Consider the following 22225-nt stretch of genomic DNA (forward strand, 5'->3'; position numbering starts at 1 on the left):
CAACTATTAAAAATGATGTGTTAAGCCATGTGTTATTGTAGTCCCTGGAGATGATTCTATTTTCATCAAAAAAAAAGGTGTGGAAGGAGGAAGGCTAAACCTTGTATATGGGTATCTATGTTTTATTTTTTATTTTATTTTATTTAAAGATTTATTTATTTGAGAGAGAAAGGGAGCATGCATACGTGTGGTTTTGGAGGGAGAGGGAGAGAGGGTCAAGCCAACTCTGTGCTGAGTGCGGAACCCTGTGGGGCTCGGTCTCACAACTCTGAGATCAGGACCTGAGCTGAAACAGAGTTGGACGCTTAACCGACTGTGCCACCCAGGCGCCCTGGTATCTATGTTTTAAACCAGACACTTGTATAAGTATTATCTGATAAAACCTATGTAAAAATTACCTTAAAAACAAACTTTATCAGTATAAGGTAATTGGAGGATTTCCTGGGCAGCTGACACTTGAGATTAAATGGAGGATTGTTCATTATGATTTATCTCAGGTTGATTACAATATAAAACTAATATCTTAATCCAGGTCCTTTCTTTTTTTAAAGATTTATTTATTTATTTAAGAGAGAGAGAGCGAGAGAAAGCACAAGTGGGGAAGAGAAGGAGAAGCAGGCTTCCCGCTGAGCAGGCAGCCCCATGTGGGGCTCGATTCCAGGACCTTGAGATCATGACCTGAGCTGAAGGCAGATGCTTAACCGACTGAGCCACCTAGGTGTCCCGAGGTCCTTGGTTTCTTGTTCACTTAACCCAGTGGACTACTTAGTGGTGTTCTCAGGATTATTTTGTTCCTGATGAATTTCTACTCCTTGGGGTACTTCTAGTTGGTAAATTAACATCTGTACCAGAGGAAGTGCAGGGAGAATAAAGAAAGAAACTGGTTCTGTCATTCATGTTTTCCTTTTTTCATGTTATCTTTCTGAACACATTTGAGGAGAGTTACAAATATATGCACCATCAGTAAATTAAAAGTTAGACAAATGAAAGCATGGAGAAATAATGGCTTTTAATAGGAGGAATGGTTAATCAGGAAGAAAAGTCAGTGTGTAGAAATACACAATTACCAAGGACACCTGGCACCTCTAGAGCAGTGCTTTCCAAGGTGGTATTCAGTCAGGTGCCAGCTACATTGTCATTATTTTAATACTGTTAACTGAAACAGATTTAGGTTGATTTCAAGCCACTCCTTCACTTAAATATGATTACTTTTTGTGTTGGGTTGGGGAGAAAAGAGGTGATACTTAAATTTGGCCACCTGTGAGTGGTTGCACATGTGAACCGCATGTCTTACCCTGGAAACAAATGGGGCAAGGCTGATAATCATTGCTTTTCAGAATATATACCCACAAATGGGAAGGAATGCCTATATTATATGATTTATAGATTATAAAAGATACTAGTAATTTTCCTTCTCATGTTAACTTGCATAAATACACATTTATTTCCCATTTTACTCTGTCAGACCAATATGTCATTAGTTCTTTTATTTTCTTGGGATTTTGGGCACATTTGGAATGCTTTATAATACCCTCATAGGCCCATATTTGGAATTATAAATATAGCTTTAATTAACAACTGTGCCTTTGCTTGGACTTGAACAATATATTGAATTGGACATAGAAATATATAATAAGGGGAATTTGTGGTTAACTGCCAGTAATCTTATGATAAGTGTATGCGGTGAGTTGAGAAGGTCAAGCCAACTCTGTGCTGATGATAAGTGACTACATGATAATGTAGTCAAAACTCTAGACAAAAATTCTGAGGGAGTGATGAATGATGAGCATGAATTGGATTGGTCATGAAAGACTTCTCTGAGGAAAAATATGTGTTGAAGAATTTGGTAGATATGGGTTGGTGGCAAGAAGATGATACTCCTTTCTTGGATTACTATAATGTCTTCACTAATTACCACTAAATGCATTCTTCAAACAAATAATATTAGCTAATTAATTATCAGAAATTGCTGGAAAATATAGTATTTGGAGAAATACAAATGAATTATTCCCTTTCATTCTCAAGGCAGGCACTATTAATGACCATTATTTACCTTGTTTAGGTATAAATCACAGTTGATGAACACATTATCTCTCTATTTAGAAAATTTAACATCTGGCCGGATTTAGGTCTAATTTCGGATTAGTGAAATTAAAAACTTAAACTTTTAGGACTAGGGGTTTTATGAAGGAAACTTAAAATTTTTTCCCTAGTTCCCTAATTCATGGGCATAAAGTTACTTTGTTTTGTGGGTGGTTGAGAATGGATATATAGGATCCATGACTCCTCTGGGAACTTATCTCTGATTCAGTGGATACTTAGCTAGGGTGTACATCAGAACCAACTGGGAGACTGCTCCCCGTTCCCCCAGTTAATAACCAGTTTACATTATTATGTATTTATAAGAACATATACACAAGTAGAATTATATAAAGTGTAGGGGGATACACACACACACGTGCGCGTGCACACACACACACACACACACACATGGCCTGACTGAGGCTTTCTGATTCAGACTTGGGTCAGAACTTGGAAAACCATTCAAGATAAATTCATTCTCTCTCTCTCTGTTACCAGCTCAACAGGCAATTCTGATACATAGCTGTATTTGGGAAGCATTGTTCTAGGGGAATCTCTAGAAAAATATCTCAAAATGAATGCTGTTAAATAATTTATCTTGACCTATACTCATACTACCTCTATATCTAGACCTAACTTTTAGCATTTTCTTTAAATTTTTTAAAATGAAATTTGAATGGTTGAAGTAGTACTTTATTAGTGCTACTAATTTCTTAATGTTTACATATGAAACTAATGCTAAGTGAACTTCTTTTAAAAAAATTCCCTGCATTGTTAGAGCTTTTACTTCAAGTGACTTTCCCGAATATCATCTTTTTCTTTCCTGGTAACCCCCTTGTGAGTTGGGTGATTTGATTTCCCCTACATTGTATATGTGGAAATCCAAATCTACAAGGTAGGAGTTTTACAGTTTCTTGGAATTGCAGTTGTGGGATATGAAGACCCTGGATTGAATCCATACTGATTCTGGAGTGTCTTAGGAACTCTTTTCCCCCCTGTCATTTATCCCCAATAGTTAATTTTTCCTTTGACTGTTTTGCATTGAATCAGAGTGCAGATGCCTTATCATTGCTCAGGATGCTGCTTTATAAGGGCTATCAAACTGATAAAAATGACACACCATTTTTTGTTTTAAACTACATTAAGCAATGTAATATCCTTTGCCAGGATGAGCTTTAAAGACTTCAGGTGGAAGTCTTTGTTTAGATGTGACAGAAGTAATTGTTCTTGAGAATACCTAGCAATGTATTTTGGATTTGCTTTCTCAAATGCAGTTAACAGACTGTCCAAATAACTGTGGCATAAATAATGAGGACATTTATATCATGTAAGACTTCTGGAAGGAGGGGGCGCCTGGGTGACTCAGTGGGTTAAGCGTTTGCCTTCAGCTCAGGTCATGATCTCAGGGTCCTGGGATTGAGCCCTGCATCAGGCTCCCTGCTCAGCGGGGAGTCTGCTTCTCCCTCTCCCTCTGCCTCTCCCCCTCCCTCTGCCTCTCCCCTCTGCCGCGCTCTCTCGTCAAATAAATAAGATCTTAAAAAAAAAAAAAAAAAAAAAGACTTTTGGAAGGAGGTGGTTCCAGAGTTGTCTAATTAAGTAGCCTAACTATGTCAGTGTTCTGGGTCATTTTTGCTCTGACCCTGTTGGTCCATCATGGCCCTATCTGGTCCATCATGGCCACAGATAGCTGCAGTAGGTCTAAACATCATATTCATATATAACAAAATCCAAAAGCCAACAGAAGAGCATGGTGTTCTTCACAAGTCTCTCTTTTTTTCTGGGTGGACAGTCTTTCCCTACAGTACCCAGCCAATTTTCCCTTATGTCCCATAGCAAAATTGGTTACATATGCAGTCCTAAATCAGATACTGACAAGAGGAAATGAGATTCATTATCGTCGTATAACAGCGTTGGTTAATCCCCTGGAACTGGAGGGGAACACACCCATCTGATCCTGTTGATATCTCAAATAACATCAGTGTTTTGTTATCACAGAGAGGGGGAGGCTCGTGGGGAAACAATCACTATATGTGCCAAACTATAGTAATGCAGTTATGTAGTGACATTTTCCACATGTTACGTACAAGGCAAAATGAAATTTTAGTATTTTAACCTTTAAAAGAGAAGCATATTTATTTGAGAAGCATGTTATTTTCTATGTGCTACTTTGTGATTGTCATAGGAAGCCAGTGTTTTGGCTTTTAATCTAATAAAATAGTTGCTTGCTATTATTTTTGTCTTGCTATTATTTTTGTCTTGAGATTAAGCTCCTCAGTGATACTACATTATTTTGATAGTAGTTTCTGATTCTTTGTAATTAATAGATGCTTGTTCTTCTAGGTGGATTCTCCACGGTTTTCCTGGTGCGGACACATGGTGGAATCCGCCATGCATTGAAACGAATGTATGTCAATAACATGCCAGACCTCAACATTTGTAAAAGGGAAATTACAATTATGGTAAGTGAAAGAGTAATTCCATTTGAAAAATTTGGTGTATTTTCTTTTGGTTTTGCACTATAACATTAACCAGCTTTGAGGCAAGCTGCTTATTGGCTTATTCACGTCTAGAAAACCTTTGAAGTGCATTCTTTATAGTCCTACTTAGGGCTAAATATAGTCAACTCGTCCTCCTTTACCTTCTCTTCCTTATTGTAGTTGAAGCGGCAGACTACTCTGCTTTTTCTTTTTCCCCTTTTTTAAAATACATTTTAATTATGGAATATTTTGAGAATAGAAAAATTAGAGAATTACATAATAAATACCACTTTATGCACTACCCAACTTAAGAATTAAAATCTTACAGATATAGTTGAAGCCTTCTGTAGATTCCTTCCTAGCTGTATCCCTGTACTGTTCTCACTCAAAAAGAAACCATTGTCCTGAATTTGGTGTTTACCTTTCCCATGGTGTTTATTAATACATTCAGTGTAATGTATTTGTCTTCAACAACAATTTGTTTTGCTTTTCATTTTTAAAATCATGCTGTAAAGTTTATTGTTATTACTTTTTTTGGGGATGTACTCTGCAATATATGGAAGGATAACCTTCAATAAGGGAAAAATTCTTTTTAAATATTAGGAAAAGTAAAAAATACTTTAATAGGTTATTAAAGAAATTTCAGTAACTTGGCTAAACAGTTAAAAAAAGTACAAAATAAAAATTTTCTTTTTTTCTAGGGTATCTTTTTCTCAGTGCTCTGGATGGCTTCTTGTTGTTTTTCTCCTCTTCCTTCTCCCTTATTCTTCCTTTTCTTCCTTTTCCTCTTCCTCTTCCTCTCCCTTTTCCTCCACCTCTTCTTTTTCTTCCTCCTCCTCTTCCTCCTTTCCCTCTTCCTCCACCTCTTCTTCTTCCTCTTCTTCTTCTCCTTTCTCCCCCCATCCTTCCCCCACTTCCTCTACTTCTTTCTCCTCCTCTCTCCCTCCTCCCCTTCTTCCTCAACCTTTTCTTCCACATCTTCTTTCTCCTCCTCTTTTCCTTCCTCCCATTCTTCTGGACTTCTTCCCCCAGTCTTCTTCCTTTCTCTCTTCTTCCCTCCTCCCTCCACCTCTTCTTTCTTCTTCTCTCCTTCCTCCTCCTCTTCCTCCACCTCTTCTTTCTCTTCCTCCTCCCCTTCTCTTTTTCTTCGGTTTTCTTCCTGCTCTCATCTACTGTTTATCAAGTGCTAATATATATTTAAAATTTCTGTTTTATTGAAGTGAAATTGCATAATGTAAAATCAGCTATTTTATGTATTTCGTTATTTATTTATTTATTAAAATCAGCTCTTTTAAAGCGAACAGTTTGGGCATTTAGTGCATTCATGATGTTGTGCAGTCACCACCTCTGTCTAGTTCTGAACCTTTTCATCACTGCAAAAGGAAATCCCCTGCCCAGTTAGCAGTTGCTCCCATTCCTACCTTGTTCTAGCCCCTGGCAACCACCCATTGTGTTATGTCTCTGTGGATTTAGCTATTCTGGATATTTCATGTAAATGGAGTCATGCAATATGTCACCTTTTGTGTCTGGCTTCTTTCACTTAGCATGTTTTTGAGGTTCATCCACATGGTATGTGTGCATCTATCTATCACAATTTGTTCATTCATCTGTTGATGGACTTTTTTAAAAAACCATTGATGGACGTTTGGGCTGTTCCTACTTTTTGGCCGTTGTGAATAGTGCTGCTATGAATATGTGTGTATATGTATTTGTTTTCAGTTTTTTGGGTTTATATTTAGGAGTGGAATTGCTGGGTTATGGTAATTCTGTGTTTAACTTTTTTAGGAACCACTAAACTGTTTTCTATAGCAGCTGAACCATTTTATGTTCACACCAGCAATGTATGGGAATTCCAGTTTTTCCACATCCATGTAAACACTTGTTAATATCATTCCTTCTTATTCAGTTGCTTAGAGATTTCCTATTTTATATCAACATCTTTATCAACACGTTTTGATCCCTTTTGTTCAGAGATAGGTACATTTATACAACATGACTTAACTCATTTTGCTTTTATTCTCCCCATTCCCTAATTAGACTAGAGTTGATTAGGCTTTGAGACTTGGCTTTTAAAAGCTTTTTAGAAAGCTTTTAGTCAAAAGGGTGAAAGAGATTTACCCCAAGATAATAGGGGTTCTTAGACTAAGTTCTCAAACTTGAGTCTAGGTATGATACTGTTGTACCATAATTCTTTCTTTCAATAGAAATTGTGTAATTTTGATATGTAAAATATGGTCATTATCAGTAGCAGCAACACTTAAATTCTGTGCTTTTGAACACAGAATTTAGGGAGATTAGCTCTTTAGAACAGTGGTCTTTCAAATTTTTTTGTTGCCCATCTACCATTATATTTATGTGTTTATGAATTATTCACATGGTCAGCTGCCAAATTACAGTTAAAATTGGGTTTATTATTAATGATAGTGGGAGTAAATTTATTTCAAAAAACATTGTTGATAATTGTTTTTTAATTTCTAGACCGACCTAATTAGATGATTATTTTTAACCTCATCACATGCTGATCATTATCTTGTACCAGGAAAAAAAGTGTCAGATTTGCCATTTTTTTCTTATTTCTTTCTACTTGTATTATTAGTATTATCTTTAACCTATGGTTTCTTAATAGAAATTTTTTTAGCCACTTGTTCATTTTGTAGGTTATTTAAAGTATATACATTCATAAATCCACTTAACTAGGTACACATAAATTGCAGTATGTTGCAGGCAAAACAAACAAATGAGAGTATAATTGTTAGTTCGTAAATATTAGAGCTTAATTTAAAAAAATTTTTTAGCTAAAAAATAAAAGTTCTGATATTATATTCTTGAGTCCCAAAGGACTGTCTTGCACACTTTTGGATACTGTTGGTTTTGAGTGAACTATCTCTTTCTTCCTGATTGAATTTAAAAATTAGTGTTCATCCACATGTAAGTAAACTTTTCATTGAAACTGTAGAAACCTTTTTGAAATATGTCAGCTTCCATACTTATGCTTAATTTACTCTTTGAAATTCTTTATATTAATTTAGACTTCAAAACATTGCTAATAGAGCTTTAAAATGTATGTTTTTCAATTATTTTCAGAAAGAGCTGTCTGGTCACAAAAATATTGTGAGTTATTTGGACTGTGCTGTTAATTCAATTAGTGATAATGTATGGGAAGTGCTTATCTTAATGGAATATTGTCGAGGTAAGTATTTTTCTGTATTTGTTTTATACTGAAAAAAAAAAATTGCCCTTAAAATGGTTTCCTAGGTGTTTTGGTTTCTCCTAGGGCAGCTGTCACCTGATTCTAGACACTTATTGTAATCTTAGCTTTAATTATCTAATTAAGGAACGCTGTGAAGAATACTTAAAATCTAGTCATCCTTGCTGTAGTGATGATAGGAGCATATAAAGGACAATTTAGAAAAGTGCTGTTGGTTTAAAACAAGAAATCCAAGCAGGTGAAGAGCAGTTACACATCATCCTCCCTATATGTTTCTTTTATAGTCCAACAAAGAAGAGCATAATTTATCAATATTAGTGTTATAAGATTTTTTCCGGCACTCTATCATGTTAATATTCAATATTATTAAATATAATAAATTTAGATGCATTTTGATCTGTAATATTTATAAACTTACATAGTCTTTTGGGGTTCTTTTATAAATATCAGAAGGTTAAAAACTATATTTTATTTGGATCTCTTACGGTATTTCAAAGAAATTTACTGGTATAGTATGCCTTAATAGTAATAATTTTAAAACTTTTTATTTTTTTTAAAGATTTTATTTATTTATTTGAGAGAGAGAGAATGAGAGACAGAGAGCATGAGAGGGAGGAGAGTCAGAGGGAGAAGCAGACTCCCCGCTGAGCAGGGAGCCTGATGTGGGACTCGATCCCAGGACTCCAGGATCATGACCTGAGCCGAAGGCAGTCGCTTAACCAACTGAGCCACCCAGGCGCCCTTTTAAAACTTTTTAATTTAATGTGTTTGAAGGGGGCAATTAAGTCATTTCCTGCAAACTTGCTTTTTTTTTTTTTTTTTTTAAATCAGACTGTATCTGGCATTTTGGGCTGTGAGGAGCCTTGGTTTATATTTAGATTCTCTTAAGACAGTTATGATTTTTAATTATGATATTAGAAACACTTGTCATTTCCTGAATGATGGAGGAGGAGGAAGATGGTGGTGGTGGTGGAGAAAATATAGTTTCATTTACTCTAGTTTTGTAAGGAGGGAAGGATAGGAGAAAATGAAGTGAATCAGTATTATAATATCTATTATGATACACTTGTAAGTTATTTCCATATATAACATAAAAAAATTAGATGTTTTCCTTGTTGTTTTCTCTTATTTATATTTCATACTGTAAAACATTGTGATCTCTTTAAGGAGAAGATATTGATGTTCTTTACTCCACTTTCCTGAGTTCCAGCATTTGTGGTGCTCTTAGCTGGGTAGAGTAGCCCTTGTTACTTGTAAAGATAGACCTTGGCTATTTTTTTAAAGATAATTGAATCTGGCATAATCATAACCTTGGATGAGTTTAATTTAGTCATCCAGAAGACATTTTAAAAGGGAAACCAAATGAATTTCAGTTTTTAGGGGACAAATTTTATTTTTCAATTTTCATTTTTTAAAGATTTATTTATTTATTTGAGAGAGAGAGTCATGAGGAGATCATGACCATGAGATCATGACCTAAGTCAAAATCAGGAGCTGTTTGCCTAAGGAGGCACCCAGATGCTCCAGGGGACAAATTTTAAAGTGACCTGAGCTATATTTTGAGGAAGGCATGCTTTTGCGTTTTAAGAAATTAAAAAAAGTGTTTTTATCTGGTTTGAATTAGCAAGCTGATTCACATGAAATTTTTATTATCAAAGTAATTCATATATAAGTTTTAAAAAGTCAAAGAGTTTTGTTAAGCTGTGTCTAAATCATTATCTTGCCCCATCCCTCTCCTCAGAGGCATTTTTAAAAATCCTTAAGATATGTCTCCTCATATTTATTCCATATTTCTACACTTCATTATGTAGAGGAGAGTCTGTAGTTTTAATGAGATCCTTGGGGTATGAAAAAGAGGGAACTTAGAAAATCAGGGGAAGTATGTGATTCTGGGCATGTAAATGTTTACAGTCATCTGTTTTGAGGAGGCTCTTGAATGCAAGTTTGCTAGTGCTAGCTCTGATTTTATGTTTTAGATAGTATCTCCAAGTAAAGATGAGGATTTTACTGTGAGAGTAGTATATTCTTAGTTTTTAGATTAAATTAATAATTGGTGTTTAAATTATTTTGTTTGTCATTTAACTGTGATATGTAATAGTCTGTAATTACATTTTCTTTTTTGTACTTTTAAATTTTTTTCCTGGAGTTAATAATTACTCCATTTTTTATTTGCCTAATTTCCTTCTCCATATATATTAGAATTTAGCCCCACATTCCCCAATGGAAGTGTCAATCTTTATGCAGTATGCTTAAACATTTAAATACTTGTGTCAATTTTAGTTTTTCTTCCATAGAAACATCCTTTCAGGAGACTTCAGTTCTGCTTAATTTTGAACAGCATTTAGCTGTCATTCTGGGAATTCTCTTTGCCTTCCTATCTTGGAGTCCCTACTGCTCATGCCTCCCTCCTTGTTTTTAACTACCTCCTTGGAATAGAGTACATTTTTCATTAGCTTCATGATAATGAATTATGGAAGGAAACATTTTTGAAACCTTGCATATATAGAAATATTTTTATTCTACATCCATATTTAATTGTTAATTTGGCTGCCTAAAGTGTTGTAGGTTAGAAATAATTTTGATCTAGAATTTTGAAGGCATTATTCCATTTTTTTTCCCCTAGTGTTTGCTGCTATTGAGAAATCTGATGCATTATGATTCTTCAGGTTTTTTTTAGGTGACCTCTTTTTTTCCATGGACACTTAGAATCTTTATCTCTAGCATTCTAAAATATCAAGTATATTGCCTTGGTTATGGGTCAATTTTGCTATCTTTATTTCTGGGCACTCAGTTTTTTTCTCTCCTTCATTTTCCCTGTTCTTCTCTTTTTAAAAATTCTACTTGTGGTGGGAACATTCCTTAAGTATATCTTTTTTAGCTCCTCTGTAGAATTTGGTATTTCTGCTATGTTATTTTTAATTTCCAGGAACTCTTTCTGTTCTCTCAACATTGTTCTTTGTTAAAATGCACCTTGCTCTTGTTTTAGGTGCAAATCTTTTGTTGTCTGCAGTTATTAATTATAGTTTTTAAAAAGTTTTCTTCTGTTCCTTGGGTTTTTGTTTTTCTGATTTTTTTTTTTTCTGTTTGTTATTATGCCTTCTTTTTTATGTTAGAAGTTTTCTTCAAATTCACCAGTTAAGCTTACTGCATGTACTGTAGATCAGAATGTACCCTCTGAGTGGGCAATTATATCCTAGAGAAGGAATCTGGAGGATCTGAATAGAGCATGCTCAGTTCCTTTTCCTCAGATGAATCAATTAGATAAGTTCCTTTTCTTTTCATGGGGGAGGAGTGATTTGGAGGGGTAGAGAATGGGAGAATAATTACTTTCCCTTTACTTCTTCTATAGAAGCTAATTATATTACATAAAATTGTTTAAGAATGAAGGTACTTTTGTAAGGCAGTCAATGTTACGAATATAGATCAGGTACATTGGTTTTGATTACGTAGGGATGAAACTGTACAGGATGTAGAAGAATGTATTATATAGCTGATATGCCCCATCATGGTTTCAGGTGTCAAATGTTTACAGTCATCTTTTGTAATAAATATTAGATCTTTGTAGGTTCAAGATTTGACACTGCGTAATTTGCTAATACTCTGATGTATATAGGTTAAAGAGAGATTACATGCTTTAGGTAGGATTTCCAGAAATCAGACTTCCAGAAATCAGAATTGAATTTGAATATATTTCCATTACTGTATGAAAAGAACTTCTGAGTGTGTGGGTAGCTCAGTCGGTTAAGCGTCTGACTCTTGATTTCAGCTCAGGTCTTGGTCTCAGGATCTTGAGTTCAAGCCCCTTGTTGGACTCCTCACTGGGGAGTGGGCGTGGAGCCTACTTAAAAAAAACAAAAACAAAAAAACAAAGAGAGTGAGAGAGGGAAAAGAGAGAGCTTTTATTTCCAGGAGGTGTTTGACAGAAATTCCCGTGGATAATATACCTATTTGCTTAGTAACAAAACATCCTAAAAGTCAATAGCCTAAAACAACAATCATTGATTATTGTGTATCAGTGGGTCATCTGTTCTAGACTGAGCTTGGTGGAATGACACTGTTCATTTTGACTGGGCTCATTCACATGAGGGTGGGTTTGCCGGGTTTAGAGTGGCTCTGTTTTATATGTTTCGCATCCTTTTCCCTGGCACTATCAAGCTGTCCTCGGGATATTTTTCTCATAGAGATAGTAGAAATACAAGTATACCTTTTTTGATTTCTGAATCTTGTTCTTTTGTTTCTCATTGGAATAATCTTAACTTTAATTTTCAGGGGACTTTGATTTTGCATAATGAAATTTTATTTGTTTCAACATTTGAAATGCAGCTCAAATACAGCTGTTAGCTTTTTCTGTAGACTTATATTTTGTGATTCAAGACCTCTGAATGGCAGAAAGAGGATTAACATTGGTTTAAAATTTATTCTACTCATTACAACATTGAAAGTTTGGGAGAGGAATTAAACATTGAGTTCAAGGTTATGATTTCTTCAGCTACGAAATGATATTTCAAGAATGTGAATGAGAACCAATAAAACACTTTTCATCCTGTTTAATTTTTGGTTAAAACAAGTTCTGTGTCTAACACACAAAAGGATGGAGGAAATTGCTGCCTGATCAGGTGCCTCAATCTTGAGATACTCTGAATAAATTGCAACCAAATATACTTGAGTGTTCTGAAAATTGGGGATTGATAGGTAAAATTTGATATCTTTTCTGCTTTAAAATTTTAAGAAGAAACCCAGCCTGAGAAAATACATGAGCATGCTGTTTAGGCAGTAATAATAAAAGGAACAGGTGTGTATGCCCCTTCTTGCAGATTACAAAGTAGTAAAGGTTCATTTGTCCAACTTTGTTAAAGGAAAGTTTCAAATTAGCAATTCCCAAACTTGATTTTTATTAGAATGCTTTCTGAATGAATCACATATTTACTTGTGTTCTTAGATGATGGTAAACTTTTTCTTAATAATTTAGAATTGTCATTAGACTATTGATTATTTTGATATATGTAATATATAATCATCCTCTCAGGGCTCATTGGTATGACTATTTGAGTTTAGTAAGTTATTCTGCCCATTGTCTTTTTCAGGGGGCCTGAAATTTAGAGCATAAGCATCTTAACCCATCTCCATTTCCACTCTTGTGATTCCCTCATAATCAAGGAGATCCTTTAAAAAGCTAGATCAGGAAGTTTCCCTGGTTGTCAAGATAAATCTAAAATACGGCTAATGGGTAGCTGTCTTGTCAGTTTTCATGTCACTTTACCTCTTCTCTGCTTCTTAGACCATACCTACATTGGTTTTAAGTTATTCAAAGTTTTAAAGCTCTTTTCTAAACTGGAGGCCTTTGTGCATGTTGCTTGCTGTTGCTAGCATGCTTTTCTCACAGATCTCTGCCTGGCTGGTTCCTAATCATCCTACAGTCTCAACATAAATATCACTTCCCCAGACAGACACCCTCTCCTCCTCATCCTCCTTCATTAAGGAGGTTTTTAAATTTAGGTTCCTCTCATATTATCTTTATTGTATATAATTATATGTGTTTATTTTTGTAATGGCTTAATGTTTATCTATGCCTTTAGATTATAAATTCCGTGATAATATAAACTTTATTTTTGCTCACCTCTCTTTATCCAATAGCTAACGCAGCGTTGAATAACTGTTTCTTCAAATCCATGATGCCATCAATTATAAAATATCTTGATTTCAGAGATGTTAAAATCTTAAAAAATGGCTAGTAGCATCTAAAGATGTTTCATTTCAGAGATGTAAAATATGAAAATGCATGTCTTTGAGTCAATATGATATGGTACAGTAAGGCTCCTTACATGAGCATTATGAAAAAGCCAATTCCCTGTTACCTGAGACCATACAGGAATTTCTTTAATTCTTTGTGGTAGTCTTCTTTTACTAAAAATATCTCTTTTCAAAATTTCTTTTTTGGTTAGCTGGACAGGTAGTGAATCAGATGAATAAGAAGCTGCAGACAGGTTTCACGGAAGCAGAAGTGTTACGGATATTCTGTGATACCTGTGAAGCTGTTGCCAGATTGCATCAGTGTAAGACTCCAATAATTCACCGGGATCTGAAGGTAGGAATTTTAGGGCGCCTGGGTGGCTCAGTCGGTTAAGTGGCTGCCTTCAGCTCAGGTCATGATCCCAGGGTCCTGGGATCGAGCCCCGCATCGGGCTCTCTGTTCAGAGGGGAGCCTGCTTGTCCCTCTCTCTCTGCCCCTGCTTGTGTTCCTGCTCTTCCTGTCTCTCTCTCTGTCGAATAAATAAATAAAGTCTTAAAAAAAAAAAATGAAGGTAGGAATTTTAGACTACTTATGGATGAATACATTTTAAACTTTAGCATTAAAATGTTCTTTGACTATCTTCATCTATACTAGGTTTTATTACCAGCACTGAGAAGGGTCTCTCTGTCCCAGGCTTCATTTCCTGAGGCCATGTAAAGACTGTAGAATAGAAATTGTGCTTTCCATGACCCTGAGGGCTTCTAGCTAGGCTGTAGAAGTGAATGTTGTGCCCTCTACTCTGCTTCTGTTGTACCTAGTAGGCTTTTTAAAAAGGTTTCACATGAGCAAAAATGTGAACTTCACTGATGTAGGTTGGGTGTCCTTCCACACTGTTCTCGTCTAGTTCAGCTCTCCTCCTATTTCCTGTAATCCATATTAAGCATCAGGATGTTTTCCAGAGATTTTGGAGGCAAACTTGAATGGGTCTTTTTACTCACTTATTTATGATTTACTGTAGTTTTCTATAATTTACTATAATTTGGTGGTGATTGTCTTTAAGGTCATTTTATCTTAGCTTTTTGTGGGCTCTGATCTCTTGTGTTAAGGTACCCACTTGTTACATTGGAAAAAGTCCCCAAAGAGGATTTAAAAGTTCCTGGTATCATCTTTCTCAAGATATCATTACATACATTATTTAAAACCATAGGTGTCTTCTTTGATGCCCACAAACACTAAGATTATAAAAATTTCTCTTCCCAAAATGCTATATGCCCAGATATCCCATGGCTAAACTTTCACCCCGCTTCAAGTCTGCTCAGATTAACTCTCTCAGTGAGTTCTGTCTTACATACCTTATTTATAGTTACAGCCTAACATTTCTGCTCTTTACCCTGCTGTATCTTATATTATCACTTGATACCTTGTAAGGTACTATATAATTTGCTTATGTATTGTGCTTATTGTTTACTTTCTGTTCTCTTCCACTGGAGTGTAAACTCCATGTGGGCAGGGATTTTTCTCTTTTGTAGTGATATATCCAAGTATTTGCTATGGTGCCTGGCACATAGCCAGGGTCTCAATAAATATTATTATTTTTTTTAAAGATTTTATTTATTTATTTGAGACAGAGAGAATGAGAGAGAGAGAGCACATGAGAGGGGGGAGGGTCAGAGGGAGAAGCAGGCTCCCTGCCGAGCAGGGAGCCCGATGCGGGACTCGATCCAGGGACTCCGGGATCATGACCTGAGCCGAAAGCAGTCACTTAACCAACTGAGCCACGCAGGCGCCCTCAATAAATATTTAATGAAGGAATGAATCCCAATTCTGACTGATTATACAAAATTTATGAAAGGTGATAATAAAATTCTCTTAAGATACAAGAGAATAGAAGGTGTCATTTAAAATGTAGGTTGTTAACCATGAAAATATCATCTAGGGAAACCTACAGTAATATGATATAAATTAAGCCAAAATTGAAATGCATGCCTGCAGACTTCTGTCCTTTAATTTGGATAAACAGTGTAGTTCATTTTAGTTGTTTTGAATATGCAGTGTTTACATTTTCCCGAATAATTTGGTATAACTTTAACACGTAAAGTCAAAACTGCATTGTAGATTAAAATGGAACTAGAAGTCAATCAGGTAGAATTTTAATAGTTTTTGTTACTTGTCTATAGATAAGCTGAAGTGTCAGAAAATGATAAAAATGGAGGTACAGTATTGATAGACTTGGACTGCTGCTAGTTCTTCTTTTTTTTCATAGAAGAGGTTTAAAGAGGATTTAGGGCTTCTTGGCCCCTGCAAAAATCATCCTGGGATGGGAAGAGCATTTCTCTGTTCTTAATAAGAGAAACAGTAGACATAGTCAAGTATATTTTTGGTCTGATTCTTTTGTCCTTCCTGATAATTTATCTTACTCCTGTCTCTGTATATATATGACACAAACCTTTCAATGTTTATTTTATAAAAACATGGTTATAAAAATAAAATTCACTTTGAAAATACTAATTATTTATTTTTTCTGAAGGTAGAAAATATTTTATTGAATGATAGTGGAAACTATGTACTTTGTGACTTTGGCAGTGCCACGAATAAATTTCTTAATCCTCAAAAAGATGGAGTTAATCTTGTAGAAGAAGAAATTAAAAAGTAAGTTTCTGTCTTTATTGTGCTTTGTTTCATGGGAATTTTAGTTCAGTCTGTGGACCACTTCTCCTAATGCAAATTTTAGGTGTTTGATTTATAGATTTCTTCAAAATATTTCTGTGACTTTGACTAATTTATGTCTGCTCTAGCTCAGTAGAAAATATATTTTATCATGCATACAGGTTTTTCATGTACGTTGTAAAGATATTTATCAGGAAATTTGTTAAGCTATAGTAATTTGTGGAATCATTAAAGGGAGTTTTAAGTGATTGTTGTTCGGTTAAACATCTTTGTTTTTACTAATACTGAGGATTGTGCTTGTTAGGAAAAACATTAAATTATGTGAAAGCTAAGTTTTTACTTCATATTTAAAATGAGGAAGATTGACTTCTTAATGTATTGAAAACTGTGTGGAAAACATGTTACTCTGTGATAGTGTGTTAGAAAGCTCTCTGGTAGAAATACGTCATATCTGCTTATATTTTCTTAATTTTGTAGTTTCTGTGGTTGCTAGAGTACCTGTAAGTACTTTTCCCTGACTTTTTTGTTTTCTAGTTTTAGAAAATAGAATTGTTTGTAAATCTTAGATTACCTTAGTAAAATGATACAGAATGCCCAAAGATCTTTGAGAATAGCAATTTCTGCGTAGTTGTCTTTTCTAAGTTGCCTTTCTTCACTCCCTCACAAATTCTCACTTGTTTAAGACTAAGTGCTATCATTTGAACTTCAGTATACATTTTGAAATGACTCAAGGAGAGCTGATCTTACTGTGGCCCATTTGTATAACACTGTGGGTTTCTAGACTATGTATTGCTACTAAGGAAACTTAGCCTATGATGATTATATTAGATTCCATAAAACTTAACTCCTTAGTAAACATATAAATGTCCTGAAGAACACAAGAACAAATTATTGAATTGGCTTCTTGCGGATATATATATATATAATTAAAAAATTATTGGGTCATGATATATAATGCCAGCTTTAGGATCTCTGACTTGCTGAAAGTTTCATTTCTTGCTGTTGAATTTGAAGTATAGTTAAGGTTTAGTAGAATTTTGCAGTAGTGATAAATGCAGGAGTTCTTTTGCTTTGTGGCTCAATTGAGGAGTTAATGGTCTAACCATTTATTCAGTTGATAGGTGTTTATTCAGGGCCTACAATGCAGTGGACACTGTTGTTGGTGCTGCAGTCTGCAGTATAGCAGTGAACAGAAGTTCTGCCCTCATGCAGTTTCTTTCCTGGTTTCTCAGGTTGCTCCTCTGTAGTGTCTCACCAGTCAGGATAATTTTGAAAAATAAGATGATAGAATGTTGAGCCTTAAGATATTTCATATAAAATGAAACATATCAACACTCAAAATTGATCTTAAATTATGCCATGATACAGGAATTCCTTCCATTGTCTAATAATTTCTGCCATGAAATTGAGTACTACTTCACTAAAGTATTCTGTTCATAGTGGATTTAGAATTTTTATATTGGTAAATATTTTCTCACAGTATCTTTTAATTCCAAATAGCTTATGATGACAGTCAGTTCTAGAAGTGTTCTTAATTAGTGTAGTTAGAATTATGGCAACTAGGTTACTTTTAAAACAACAATGATATAAACAAACCTAAAGGAGATTTACTACTATGTGCCAGGAATTATGTTACAGTCCATAAAAACAAACTCCTTAATAAACATATAAATTAATTTTTTGAGAGGGTAGCGATTTTGCTTTTAAATTAATAGACTAAAATATTTTGATAAGAATAATTTTAGAGTCAAATTATATTATTTAAAATAAATTCAAGGAAAACTATATTTTCAATCCGTTGTCTTTAAGATTTTTTATTAAAGAAAATTAAGTTTTTATATCATTAGAGATGCTATTGCACTTGTTGAATAAAAATGTGTATGTAGATGCTTTGTATTGTTAAATCTTTATGGACTTTTATTGAGCTTTTTAAAAATAGTATTATTTCTATATAATGTTATTGAAACAAAGTTTTTGTAGTATTTTATATAGAAACAATGTAGTATCTATCTATCTATCTATCTATCTTTTTTTTTTTTTTTTTTTTGATATCTCCACTCCATTTCACTTATTTACTGCCAGGTATACAACTCTGTCATACAGAGCCCCTGAAATGATCAACCTTTATGGAGGGAAACCCATCACCACCAAGGCTGATATCTGGGTAAGGCCAAGAAAGGTTAACATTTTCTCTAACCAAATTAAAAAAAAACCTGAGTTCAGTTGATTATTTTCCCCGTGTCCCCCAAAAGGTATTTCGTAATAAGTAGAAGAGAGTGGTATATAGTGGAGCTTCTTATTCAGAAGAAGAAAACAAATAGAACATTTTATCTTCTTAATCCTGAATTGGAAAGCTTAGGTATAAAAAAGTAAATAAAGGACTTCCATATAATGTAACGTTTTACCACAGTATTTTTTAGAATTTATAGAGAATGTTAATATTTTTTTGATCGTAATTTTGATTGATCGCAGTATGGAAAAGCTGGTCATAACTCTTAAGTAGTTTTTAGAAGTATTTTAGGATTTTTTAATGGAAACTAACAGGAGTAAAGCTTTTTTCTAATTAAAATCATACCACTGACTAACTTCTATATATTGAGGATCTTATCATTTAACATATACAGTTGACCCTTGAACAACATGTGTTTGAACTGCATGGGTCCACTTAATATGCAGGGTTTTAAAAATAAGTATATTGGAAAACTTTTTGGAGATTGGCAACAAATGTGAAAAAACTTGCAGATGAACCACGTAGCCTAGAGATACTGAAAAAATTAAGAAATAGTTATATAGTATTGTAAGAATACAGTGTGTAATACATTACAAAATATGTGTTAACTAACTGTTATTGGTAACTGGTCAGCAGTGGATTATTAGTAGTTAAGTTTTGGGGGAGTCAAGTTATACATGGATTTTTAACTGCATGGGGGGTTTGGTGCCCCTAACCGCCTATGTTGTTCAAGGGTTAACTTTGTATCTAGATTGAATTATTAAGATGATCATGTTTCTATATAGTTGAACTTTATGTTAGAATGCTAATACTTCTTTAGAACTTGTTTCATAAGGAAATATATTTTGGCTGTATTTGATAAACTAGCAAGAAACTCTATTTTAAATGTGAATTCATTTAAATTCAACAAGTATTTAGTCATATCTACCTCTAGTGACTGTATTAGGGATGGAGGAAAAAAATTCCTTTGGAAATAGTTCTAGAGTTTACAAGAAAAATGATATTTGTTTTATTTTTAAAATGTATTTAGAAAGTAGTAGAGCATAATGTGTGAAACCAAATGAATATCTCCTTGGTCCTCTTCTGACCTCCTCCTTACAGGGGTTGGGATACTAATGCAAGGTAATAAAAAAAGTATCTTTGATATCTTTTCATCTGTTGTAATATATACTTTTGCATGAATGATCTTAAATCTTAGTTGAATTTTTAACCATATGCACAGTTGAATCAAACCTTGGGTAAGTTTGATTTAGTTAACTTGATAACTGCTTATAGATCACCAGCTTGAATAATTCAAACTCAGTTTGCTTTTCTCAGCATTAACATTTGACTTATTAAATGGCTTATAGTAAGTGGCTTACAGTATAATTTAGACAGCAAATCCAATCAGATCTTAATTTATAAAGTGAAGGTGTTAGAAGAGGTGGTTGTGGAAGTCTTTTCTAGCCTAATTTTGTGATGGCTGTTGAAATCTATGTCACCTAAAAGAGTATTTCAACAGCAGAGAAAACAAGAGACATCATAGCTTAACTACAGTTTGGAAATCATCAAGGTTTGATTGAAAAAAATAGTCTCTAAGCACATGATCGTTACCCAGTATCTTAATAAAAAAGGAGGGATCCTTTCAGACTTTGTATGCATGCCAGTTAGCATACTAAATTGCTATAAATTTAAACTTTATACCATTTATAGATTAGTATATGGGGTAGTATTTCTATAATGGATAACTGGGTATAGCTGTGGGGTTACAGATAGATTATACCCAAAAATAAAAAAGAAGAAAAATAATCAGAAAATAGAATCTATGTTTATATGCTTGACAGAAATAGAATTTTAATTTTCATGGTGCCATTTTTTTCTTGTCTTAGCTCAGGTGAAACAGAAGTATGTTATAACATTTTAGGTGTGAATGAAAGAATATCCAGAAAAAATACTCAGTTCATACTGGTCAAGAATTATATTTCTGATTCTATTTTAGGGTAGTCCTGATTCTCAGGGACTTACTATATTGAGGTTAAAGTATTCATTTAGCACTTTATTTTTTGGGAAAAAATTTTTTTTTGCTTGGAAGTTTTCATTGTAGGTTATTTTTATCCTGAGAAGTAGGATGCTGATTTTATAAGCATTAGGAAATTCAGTGAGAGATGCTTCATGTTATCTTTTAATGAGGAAAATTAAAGATGATGATACTTAGCCTTCAAAATCAGGTCACTTCTTTCCTCCCGTTTCTTGAACAATTCTCATCATACCAAATGGATAAGGAGGCAAATGCCTTTGGTGTGAAAAAATTAGGACACCTGGTTGTGTTCACACTGTGTGAAGCAGAGTATTTTATGTTTTAGATTTATGTTTTTTAAGTACACTGGCATTGCTATCTAAAATTGTTGTCTGGGAATTCCTGCAACATTTACTCTAACAGAAGACACATTCCTAACCGTTTGATTGATAAGATAAAACTGGCTAAAATGCAGAACTCTTATTAGACTGTCATCTGGGCAGGAGAAAGGTGTAATTTAATGTAGATATTACACCATTAATAGTATTTTTTTTAGTGCTGTTAAGGAAGCCTGAAGCTCAATTTGCTGTATAAATACTGAAATTATCTTCCTTACAGAAAAAAGCATTGTAAATATTTTTAAGTGACATGGAACTGGTTATTTCCATTCAGAATCTTCCATTTCATTAGTCACAGTAATGCTTTTGAACTTACTAGAATTACTCTTCTAGAATTGAAATTTCTAGAGTTTTTAAACTTTTATTGTTGGAAGGCTATATTGAAAATAATGCTTTGTAAATATTGTTGAACTTACAAAGGTGTTTCTGCATATTATGATTTTCATGGTAGTTAGAGAACTTAGTGTATTTGTTAGTTGAGTGTGCTAAGTTGATGTGTGGAGAAAATCCAACAAAGGAGAGGTGATAGTAAGGCCAAATTTCAGTATTGCTAATATAATTGCATACTGACTATTGGAGAATTTTATTACAGTCTTTTTAGAATTAGAAATATCCTTTACATTCTTAAGGCTTGAGGTGACATTTTTTTTATAACAACAACATGATTTCTTGAGCCAAAAATCACATTTTATTACTGCTTTAATCACAAACAAAATCACAATCAAAAATCACATTTTATTACTTGCTCAAGTTTGAGCTGTTAGCAGCTTGGTAGCTAGGAATTTCCTGTGCTACTTTTCAGAATGCAATTTGTGTTGTTCTAGGGTGTTTTGTCCTCATTGTGAGCAAGTAGATTTATTGGTGCTGTGCGGTCTAGGAAGCCATGCAGGTGAAACAGACAGAGCCCTTTCTTTGTGAATTTTATTATAGATTAGCCAAGTACAAATATGAGTAGTATATTTAGAATAAAAGTTATAGGGTTATATTTAGAAGTAGAAAACTAATTTTTATGATATGAAATAATGACATATGTCTAATGAATAATCAATAAAACTATTGATGGCTGTCTGATAAATTTAACTGTGCTGGCCAACTCATATTTGGAACCCCAGGATTTTATAACATGTTTTATTTTGATTTTTAAAAAAATGTTTTTAGAGGGAGCCTTGTGATTATTTTGTTGGTTATATGCTGGTTTTGTGCTAAATATATTTTTTCCTTGTGAAAGAAATAAAAATATAATTTTTTCCCCAAAGGGAACCAGCTACTTCCAATTTTAGTTACATCATTCATGATTTAGAGTTCCATTATAGCTTTAATGCAGCCAACTAACCACAGATGTGATAGAAAAATATGGAAGTGATAAATGTCTTTTCACAATTAAGCACATTAATTGGTTTAAGCAGTAATTTGTGAAAAGAGTGATCCAGTATTAG

General features: G+C 33.9%; 1 protein-coding gene across 2 annotated transcripts in view; it reads left to right on the top strand.

Annotated features, from left to right (window-relative positions):
• BMP2K (BMP2 inducible kinase) overlaps positions 1-22225 on the top strand; it is a 130747-nt gene that overhangs the window by 48074 nt on the left and 60448 nt on the right. For both annotated transcript variants that reach the window (XM_045880924.3, XM_045880926.3), the window contains exons 2-6: positions 4423-4541; positions 7644-7749; positions 13710-13852; positions 16026-16147; positions 18248-18329. In XM_045880924.3, coding sequence (XP_045736880.1) covers positions 4423-4541; positions 7644-7749; positions 13710-13852; positions 16026-16147; positions 18248-18329 — 572 coding nt within the window. The remainder of the gene's footprint in view (positions 1-4422; positions 4542-7643; positions 7750-13709; positions 13853-16025; positions 16148-18247; positions 18330-22225) is intronic.

Source organism: Mirounga angustirostris, unplaced genomic scaffold (assembly GCF_029215605.1).
Source record: "Mirounga angustirostris isolate CCGP_5_RB_7025 unplaced genomic scaffold, mMirAng1.0.hap1 SCAF_2, whole genome shotgun sequence".
In the NCBI taxonomy this organism is placed as follows: Eukaryota; Metazoa; Chordata; class Mammalia; order Carnivora; family Phocidae; genus Mirounga; species Mirounga angustirostris.